The sequence below is a fragment of the Alosa sapidissima genome, chromosome 2 (genome assembly GCF_018492685.1).
Source record: "Alosa sapidissima isolate fAloSap1 chromosome 2, fAloSap1.pri, whole genome shotgun sequence".
Lineage (NCBI taxonomy): Eukaryota > Metazoa > Chordata > Actinopteri > Clupeiformes > Clupeidae > Alosa > Alosa sapidissima.
Genome location: NC_055958.1, coordinates 19,413,572 through 19,423,571, shown reverse-complemented (window position 1 = coordinate 19,423,571; position 10,000 = coordinate 19,413,572). Strand labels below are relative to the sequence as shown.

The following is a 10,000-nucleotide window of genomic DNA, read 5'->3' as shown; positions in this document are numbered from 1 at the left end:
CTTATTTATTAGACTTTATTTATTGGATTTCTGCTACCATAGCTACTGCTTACTTCACTTCTGTCTTCAAATAGTGCCGCTATCTGTATTCAGAGCTGGCTCTCTCGGAACCAGGAGAGTTTTTATGGCAATATGTGCCAGTTAGCCATGACTCAGAGCATTAGTCTTTTTTTCCTGTCCTTTCTTTTTTTCTTGTCATCTTTTTTCCCTCCCCCTTTCACATTGGTTGCGGCCAGCAAGCCTCTATGATCACACGAGTGGGAGCAGGAAGTGGACTCGGATTGGAAATGATCCGGCATCACCAAGCCCCGAGATGAAAGCCCGGGAAAATTGCAGGGGCCCTGGAAACATAAGAAGGCAAAGCGAGATTAAATTCACAGACGCACACAGAGGCCTGCACCTCTTAGCCCGCCATTCTCAGACCGGCAGGGTCCTGCTACCCAATTAGTTTGGAGGATGAGAGGGGAGCTGGACAGAGCGAGAGGAGGAGAGGATATGAAAAAGTGTGCTTGATGCATCTGAAGCGTGGCGATACGACCGGAACAGTCGCGAGTCGTCTTTCATGTGGTCGTCCGCCATAGAGACTGTTGGAATGGTTGGTTTGCTGTGGGATTTAGAGTGTTTATGTGGAGCACATGTAGCTCAGAGTCGTGATTATGGGCCCGCATTGTCTTAGATCATCGTTATACCCTACTCTGATTGGTTCGCACACTGATAACCACTAGCATTCCTTGCTCAATCAGATGGAGGATTGATTTTTTTTTATGTGTTTGTTAGCTCTCCATTGTACCATCTGCAGAGCCTCCTGGTCCATCTTGTTTTTTGAACAGCAGGCCCACTGAGTTCCAGGTTGAGATGGTTGTAGTAGACCTGCTGTGGACTGATTTGGGAACTCTTGGGGAAAGCTCCCATTGTGCTCAGTCAGTTGTCCATTGTTTAACAGAAATAGAAGGGAAAGTATAGAGAAGTGCGTTAAACAAGAGCGGCTTTGGCAGGCTGTTCAACTCCAGCATCCTGCTCACCCAGCCCTTGCTCTCCCGCCACTGTGTAATCATTTCATCAACTCGCTCGCTTCCCTGTCTTCTCCCCTCGCCAAGGAGGCACATAACAAAACGCATTCAGTCACATTGTGAGCCTTTCATGCCTTCACTCTCTGCCACTCGGTGAGTTGGCGACATCGTCCACTCCACCCCCCCCCCCCCACCACCACCACCACCGTCTCACCTAGTGCCCTCCACACACCCCCAACCCCCATCCTAGCCTGCCTGGCATATTTGATATTGGGGGGTTGGGCTGTGGAGGGATCTGGCGCGTGCACTGATTGAGCGATTCATCATGTTGTCAAGAGGACGCTGCGGAGCAGGGCCTCTCAAGGTCAGCGGGCGGCAGGGTGGATGCCCGCGGCCATCACGTTCTCCATCTCGCCTGAGGAGTGAGTGGCGGAGAGGAAGAGCGCCACTCTCCGTGCCACGCGCTGGTTGATTATTGGTCTTAATTGGCAAGCGAGCGGAGGTGGTGGTTTGCCTTCTCTCATTCATTCCATCAGCGAGAGAAGCAGTGGACTCTCTCTCGTGCGAGCATTGTCCGTGCCAAAAGGCTCCCCGTCATCATGCTTTAATGCAGGGAGGGAAGATGGGATAAAAGGAATGGGTTTGGTTAATGTACAGCTATTGTAATTTGAAAGAAAAAGTGAGAGAAAAATGTTTGACTCTAGTTACATCTTCCAAATGGATTTGGGGTTAAATTCATGTTTTTTTTTAGATGCCATTTACCCCTCCTGTCTGAGACATACAGTATACCACATATATGCTAGCTGCAATATGGAGATTTCTGGTGCACTTTGTATATTCAGACAGCAGGCTTTTGATATTATGCAACGACAGTAAGTGGCATGTCACAAGAGGCCGTAATTATTGGGGGAAAAAGATACATGGATTGAAAGCCATGGAGAGCCTTGCCTGCATATGCCTTCGAAAACGCTTCAAGAACATCGGAAAACCACAAAACGTTTGAGTAAATTTGAAATTTAATTAAATCAGATTGTTTTAATCATGTTCTATTCAGGCTGGCGAAAAGACATTACTTTTTAAATCGCTAGATATTTTTAATCACTCGAAGAACTCAACAGCCTCTCGTTTGGAGTGTTTCACTTTTAACACACATGCTCTCTGACCAGCACTTCACCAGTGGCACTGCTAACCGCCTGCATTCGCAAATTAAATCCTTTTGTCTGTCTGCTGATTCAACATCGCAGAGAAGGCTGCTTTTTCCAGCACCAGATCCCTCACACAGCGTAAGACATTAGTGTGTACCTTTACACAGTCGTCTGAGGTGACATGGAGCAGCCTAAGGTGGGTTCTGAGGATATACGCAAGCGAAGATTATTGACAAGAAAGATAGACAGGATTTTAAAAAATCTTTTAAGTCAGTAATAGTCACCTTTTTTTTTTAGCTATGTTGAGCAGTGGTTCACTTCTTTCATTATATTATATTACATTATATTTTAAGCCTATGTAAATTTAATGATAAATACCCTAAAATTACCACATAGAGCTGTTATGTAATAGATTAATTAAACTCCTCATACTAAAAGTCCATTTAAAAAATAAGGAGATATCAAAGGCTTTTTTTGCCAAAACATTAGCTTTTACAGATAACAGTGGCCTTTCAAATGGAGCCTCTTAATTAGTGACAAGTTCCCTTGACAATGGTGGAACATAAATTCAAACAAAGCATGTTAAGATAACTATATTCTTGTGTAGTTTGGGCTGAAAGGGGGCTTTGGTTGGGCTCTGAATGAGGAAGCGTTTGTTCAGTTGTGCACGTGGGCCTCGGAGTGCTTTCTGCACGCTCCGCTTTTGTTCACCCTTACAATCAGGGAGAATGCAAAAGGCCCCCGAGTTGTCTTGTCCCATCAATACGTCGAAACGTGGAAGTCCCCATTTCACAAAGGCCAAAACAGTGGAAGCCGAAGGTTTGTTTCGTTTTGGCCTTTAATAAAGTCCTGAGAGAAAGAGATTGGAAGTCAGATTTTGGTGGCCCCATTCTGTGGGCTCTAGCAGGAGGGAATGCACCTGCAGCGGAAAAAGTAAAAGTCATTAGTTTTGTACTCGTACAACACTGGACCCTCGCTGTGCTCGCATTAATGTATTGTCCTCTGACAAAGCTCAGCGATTACCCCACCCAAATCCACCCCCACCCGGAAAAAAAACAGCAGCACTATTCCCCCTTCCCAAAAGCTTTTATTTCTTAAGTGATACAAAAGCCATAATTGGGCCTGCTTTGAGGGGAGGTGTCAGTGCATGCAGGAGATCGACGATCTCCCCAAATTCTGTTAAATGTTTCTTTTCCCTCAGCGCAACCCCCTACCCCCCAACACCCCAAAATCCTCCCCCCACCAGGGTCACCAGGATCACTAGCTTTTCTCCAAATGGCCATTTTAGCTGGCAGGTGCATTATACCCTTTATTTTCAGATTGTCTTCCCTCTCCTAATGCCTGGCAGGTTGATTGCTCCGGCTGCCTTGACAGGGAAAGGCTGACGAGGCTGGCCAGGCCTGGCTGAAAGACAGTGATTACTGTTTTCCTTTTAAGCCTGATTGAGGCCCTTGAAGGGAAAGATTTTAACCTTCTCCGGGTTTTTTGGTTTTCCCCCCTGAGCATGGGCCGTGTATTGAAATGGCTTGTGTCATCAACCCAGTTCTGTAAACTCACCAGAACCCCCCCCACCCCCCCCCCCCCACCAGCCTCCTCCTCCTCCTCCTACTCCCACATTGGTCCCCAGCACTGGGAGAGAGAACTTGGGGGTTGTGCGACAGGATTACTGGTGACATTATCATTCTGATTGTGGGAAAGGCAATGTTTTATTACTTCATTTCCCCTTGCCAGATTTTGTGTTGATCGTTTTCCACACAATGATAATTTTCCTACAGTAGGCATTCATTGGCACTCTGTTTTGTGTGTGTGCGTGCATGTTAATCTGCATATTTCACCCTTTTGCTTTCTGCAGACATGTATCAATTTGTTTGTTAATGGACAGGAGGAGGGACATGAGGGAAGTGAAACAAGTGTTTTGGGAAGAAAGGGGAAAAAACGAAAGAATCAGGGGAGAAAGGGGGAGAGAAGCCCACCGTGTAGTTGCAGGCTGCAGTGTGTGGCTTCGCCAGCTGGTCAAGGCTGCAAGCTGTATTTTGTTGTGCATCCTCTGAGGTTGAATAGCCATCGCCAAACCCCCTAGCGGGTCGGTAATTGCACAGGGGTGGGTGGGTGTGTGTGTGTGTGTATGGGTGTATGGGTGGTGGGGGGCTCCAGCAGCCTGACTAGGATCAGTGAGGCAGAAAACCTCTGTGCCATCCCTATGCCACCCCTGAGCCGCCACAAGACAATCCCGGCAGGCGCCATCTGCTAGGCACTGTCCTGTCAGCTGGCCGGGCCAATGGGAGCGGGCCCAGGGCAGCTGCTCCACGCCCTCTCGCCCCAGCACCCCTTTTCCTTTTGGGGTGGGGTGGAGGGGGGTTCGGGGGTGGACGACCTGTTACTGCGGACGGCAGAGGACATGGCCACACTAACAAGTGCACTCCCTGTTGAATGGCCAGTCGTTCTCATTAGCGGAGCGAGCGAAGACAGGCGCTGGGAGGCGGGCGACCCCTGCTGTGTCCTCCCCTCTCCCCTGCTCAGACGAGTGACAACCTTTAATGCTCTGCAGACGCAGGTCTTTTCAGCGAGGTGACATTGTGTTGGCAGGCCAAACAAGTGTAAGGCACAGCCACTGAATCATCGCCCCTCATACCCATACAAGCCCACCGGCCCCTGCCTCACTGAAAGAGTGGGGAGGTGGGGTGACGTGAGGTGGGGGGCTTGCTTTTTATCTGTGTACTACAAATAAAGCATCACCTGTCATTTGATTGTACTTTTGTCTTATGGACTGTTGATGTGTTATTTGGAGGAGAACATGGGAATTGGGTAGTATGGTATTACTATGTGGAAATGAGGTATTAAAAGATGATTATATCTGGACCAGCAGAAAGTAGTTTTAAAGTGGAATCTAAGCATAAATGGTAAATATGCAAAGGCCTCGCTAACACCAAGGTCAGCACAGTTGGCACTGAAAGCCAAGCTTGAAGCATTCTAACCAGTGACACGCTAACGTGTGTGTGTCTCCTGGGTTACCGAGAGGGAATGACCGGTGTTCATCTGTCCCTTGCATGACCATATACCATTAAACTAGCTGCCTGGAAATGCATCCCTCATAAAGTATTTAAATTCCTGCACACTTGCTTGAAAATTTGTGTTGGTAGGTAAGCACTTAGATGCTATTCTGCGCTCGCTTCATGTCCTCAAACACTTTTTTTTTTTATTCTCCCGTGCGACATCATCTTATCTTCCCACAAGTTGTAGAGACGTGACTATTCTATTCAATAGACAGGCACTACTAATCTGCCTCTTGTGTGAAGTCCTGAGCCATGGGGTCTCTACACGTTTGTAAGCAGGCCCCTGTATTATAGTGTTTGTCCTTTGAAAGTGAATAGCAAACTGAAGGCTATTGTGGCCAGGCATTAGGAGCCATTGTGCACTTTTGTATCGCACGTGTCGGCTAATCAGAGAGTGTTTCTCTTTGCAGAGGAAGAGGAGGAGGAGGAGGAGGAGGAGGAGATGGCTCCAGCAGAGCCCATGCAGGAGGCGGACAAGGAGAAGCCAGACCAGAAGAATGAAGAGGAGGAGGGTGAGAGCCTTCAGCATCTCCCTTTGACACCATCATGGAGCAACTCTGATCGTGACTCACGTGTTAAAGCGCGTCAAAGCCCTAGTTTGGACATGTTTTGGTCTGATTGGAATTAATTATATGTTTTTTATTTAATAATGATAGTTTGGATTATGATAGAGTATATTATAGAACAATAGCAAGTCAAACCAAAACAATGAATGAACAAAAATAAAGCTGTCAGAGAACACCCATACGCACACACACACACACACACACAAACACAAACAAACAAACAAACAGGTGTGTGTGTGGTGTGTGCTTGTGGTAAGAGAGCCGTGTGTCTGACTGTCCCCCACAGCCCCACCACATGAGCTGACCGAGGAGGAGAAACTGCAGATCCTGCACTCCGAGGAGTTCATGACCTTCTTTGACCACAGCACGCGCATCGTGGAGCGCGCCCTCTCCGAGCACATCGACGTCTTCTTCGACTACAGCGGCCGCGACCTAGAGGAGAAAGATGGGTAACAAAAGACATTGTCAATAACCCCCACCCCCTATCTTTTACCATAAACCCTCTTTTACAGTGCAGTCCAGTGAAACGGTGTCTTCTAATAAATCCAGTCATCTTTAGTTTTATGAGCCATGTTTATTGGGCTGTATTACATTCCTTGGTCTTCATGTTGATCACAGAGACCGGCCTCCTCACTGACTGTGTTGTGTTCCAGAGAGATCCAGGCTGGAGCCAAGCTGGTGCTGAACAGGCAGTTCACAGACGAGCGCTGGTCCAAGCACCGCGTGGTCACCTGTCTGGACTGGTGCCCACAGGTACTCCATCTACCTCTGTTTCCTGGTGCTAATTCTGCATGCCATTCAGGCACAAAACCTTAAGTGTAGCTTTAAAAAATTATACACGTTAGCAGTGTTTAAAAAACTGTTTTGATGTGTGCTTTGAAAAGTATCCTGTAATGTGCATGTTCCCATGGTGTAGTTACAATACTCCCTCAGGGGTCGGATTTGTCTCACACGGTCTCGTATCATGATTAAATTGTCACCAGGGTGGAAGCCCTGATGATTTGTTTCTCCTTGTGCCACCTTTAATTCGGGCTTCCTAGCCCTGAGATGGCTTTTGGCACTGATTGCATGCCAGCTCATTGTTCACCGCACTTCTTGCCCCAGAGCGTAATCCATTTCCTCGCGTTAAATTGGCCTCACAGACTGTAAACTTCAGCTTTTACAATATGAGAGGCAGCAGAGGTTAATGGTTTGTTTACGTCTGCTAAACGTTTGGTGACCGATTTGTTCCTCCGCAGCCCCGTCAGTGCCTTTCTCTCTCTCTCTCTCTCTCTCTCTCTCTCTCTCTCTCTCTCTCTCTCTCTCTCTCTCTCTCTCTCTCTCTCTTTCTTTTTTCTCCTCTTTTTTTGTTGCAAGTGCGTGTTTATAGCTTGGTTTTCAAAAGGTGTGTGACAACCTGCAGTTCCAGGCATCCACACTAGTGCCCATGCACTGGGCCCACTCCCTGAGAATGCCCCTTCTGAGGAGCCTACACACACACACACACACACACACACACACACACACACACACACACACACACACACACGCAGGCCTCGCATGCTAACCTTATTTACCTGGACCTGCTGCCGCTGAGAAAAAGTTTCCCTGCAATAAATCTTCCCATAGCATGGGCGGGTTACTCATTTGGTTTGGCATTCGCCGGCACCCGCAGAGGAAAGAGGGATGTGTTTTTTTCTCTCTTTTTTTTCTCTTTCTCTTTCTTTTTCTTTTCTTTCTCTCTTGCCCTCTTTCTTTCTCAAGAAGCCATGCCTGGGGGGCGATGTCTACTTCCTCTTTCCATTCATTTGTGCTGATTTGTCTGTCACCAGTATCCTGAGCTGCTGGTTGCCTCATACAACAACAACGAGGACGCCCCCCACGAGCCAGACGGGGTGGCCCTGGTGTGGAACATGAAGTACAAGAAGCCCACGCCAGAGTACGTCTTCCACTGCCAGGTACTGGAGCTGACGCTTGCACACACACACACACACACACACACACACACACACACACACACACACACACACACACACACACACACACACACACACACACACACACACACACAAACTTCACTTCACGGATGGTTCTCTTTACTGAGGGTTTGGCTTGCTGCCATTAGTCCATCCAGCTCAAAGATCGCCTGAAAATACACACACACACACACACGTCCACACATTACACCTCTCCTCAAGTCCCCCTTTTTCACCCCCCTATCCCCCACGCTGTGACTTCACCGGGCTGGCATGCCCGCCCACCACAGCCATCCATAAACATATGCACACATGCGAGCAAGGCCGAGCAGGAGCGCCGACGGCCTGACCTCGACAGCTGAACGCGCCTCAGGCCAGCGCCCATCCTCCGCCATGCAGGCTGACCACATGCACTTATCTGGCACCTCTGGGACCAAACCCCAAGACTCAGAACGCAGAAACAGAGAGGGAGACAGACAGACAGACCGACTGACTGGAGACAAAGGCAGACACGGGTCTATACGGAGATATGCAGCTTTACATTAGCAGCTTACTAGGAGCTCAACTGCCTGGAACATTGCATTAGTAACACCATAATACCAAGGCCCAGGGTTCATTCTTCTTAGACAGATATGATAATAAGCGGAGGTCCACGTTGGCCTGCGTATGTAATCTGTAATGTGTAATGTCTAGCAACGGGTGCTGGCATGAGAGAGGGGTGCATGAGAGCGGGAAGCCTGGCCTGCTCCTCTGGAGGTTCCCCCAGCCCCTCTCTGAGTAGAAGCACATGTGAGTGCGGCCGCTGGGCCACCCTCCACAGCCCAGCCTGGTGTCACACAGCGCACCCGAGCCCTGTCACTTCAGCTCTGCAGAGGCGTCAACTCATTTTTCTCTGTGCCTTTCAAGAACACCCCTCCGCTGGCCGGGTGGGTGGGTGGTTCTAGGGTGGCAATGCAAGTTTTTTTGTTTTTCCTCCAGCGTGTCAAAAATTTGGAAAAATTACACGGCTGAATTCAGTCCAACACATGATTAGATGGTGAAGGATTGCCTGGATGTCAAGAAGCTGGTTTGGAGAGCCGGCTCCCCCACCAGAGGAAAGGAGTTTTTTTTCTCTATGCACCCCAACACCCCCCACTGTAGCGTAATTGGAATTAGTGTAAAGAATGCTGACATGATCCATGTGTAACATGCTCCATGCCGGGACGTCTGAAAGAGAGCGAGGGAGAGAGAGAGAGAAGGAGGGAGAAGGAGGGAGAGCAGGGATCTTGTGCAAGCCGCCGTGCATGAGTCATGGAAAACATGGGATTGTTAGAGCCCAAATAAAAATAAGCAGCGTGCTGGACACCGTGATGAAATAACGCGGCGCTCCTCACAGCGGGACATTCTGTATATTATTCCTCACATGTCTGAGATCAGCCTGCTTAAGGCCACTAGTTATTGATGCTGACAGAGGCCTTAACGCTAACTCAGGACACACTATGCTTTCCCAACTGATTTCTTTTTTTTTTGGTACTTGCTTTTTATTGTATTTGGTGGGTAACAACATATATTAAAGGCATTGTCACAATACAGATACACATACCCAAACATACCCACCCACACACACACCCCTACCACATGGGACACAACACAACTATAAATGTACAGGGCTTAAAGTGTTCAGGCACTGTGCCTGAATTCAGGCGTGGGCTGGGCTGATAAAGATTTGAAAATACTCAATAGGCCTGTAGGACTGACATCTTTACAAAATGTTGAGAACTTCAGGCTCAGAAATGTTTTTTGCTTTAAGCCCTGAATGTAGTAGATCAGTCCTTCCCAACTGATTTCTACTGTAATACAGTTCATCAGCTAACTAATGTTTTTCTTTGTCTTCTCTCTCTGTCTCTGGCAGTCGGCTGTCATGTCTGCCACCTTCGCCAAGTTCCACCCCAACCTGGTGGTGGGGGGCACGTATTCGGGGCAGATTGTGTTGTGGGACAACCGAAGCAACAAGAGGACACCAGTGCAGAGAACACCGCTGTCAGCCGCCGCACATACGGTATGGCCTAGGAAACACACACTGACCACACAGTTGGAAAGTACAGTAATTTCCTGTGTATTAGCTGCATTGTGTATAAACCGTAGGACAGTGTTTTATGCAAGTTAAAAAACAAACCCATATTAATACCATATTAACTGCCCCTGTGTATTAACTCATTGAATGCCAAGCTGTTTTTGGAAGCTTTGTCGTAGAGTGCCAGCAATCTAGACCATTGTTGATGATTTTTGTAC

At 48.1% G+C, this 10,000-nt stretch overlaps 1 protein-coding gene across 6 annotated transcripts in view; it reads left to right on the top strand.

Annotated features, from left to right (window-relative positions):
• dync1i2a (dynein, cytoplasmic 1, intermediate chain 2a) overlaps positions 1-10,000 on the top strand; it is a 28,359-nt gene that overhangs the window by 10,624 nt on the left and 7,735 nt on the right. For 4 of the 6 annotated variants that reach the window (XM_042066910.1, XM_042066916.1, XM_042066913.1 and 1 more), the window contains 5 exons: positions 5,619-5,720; positions 6,061-6,223; positions 6,428-6,527; positions 7,586-7,711; positions 9,621-9,767. In XM_042066910.1, coding sequence (XP_041922844.1) covers positions 5,619-5,720; positions 6,061-6,223; positions 6,428-6,527; positions 7,586-7,711; positions 9,621-9,767 — 638 coding nt within the window. The remainder of the gene's footprint in view (positions 1-5,618; positions 5,721-6,060; positions 6,224-6,427; positions 6,528-7,585; positions 7,712-9,620; positions 9,768-10,000) is intronic. The other 2 variants (XM_042066912.1, XM_042066914.1) reach the window with 1 other exon arrangement.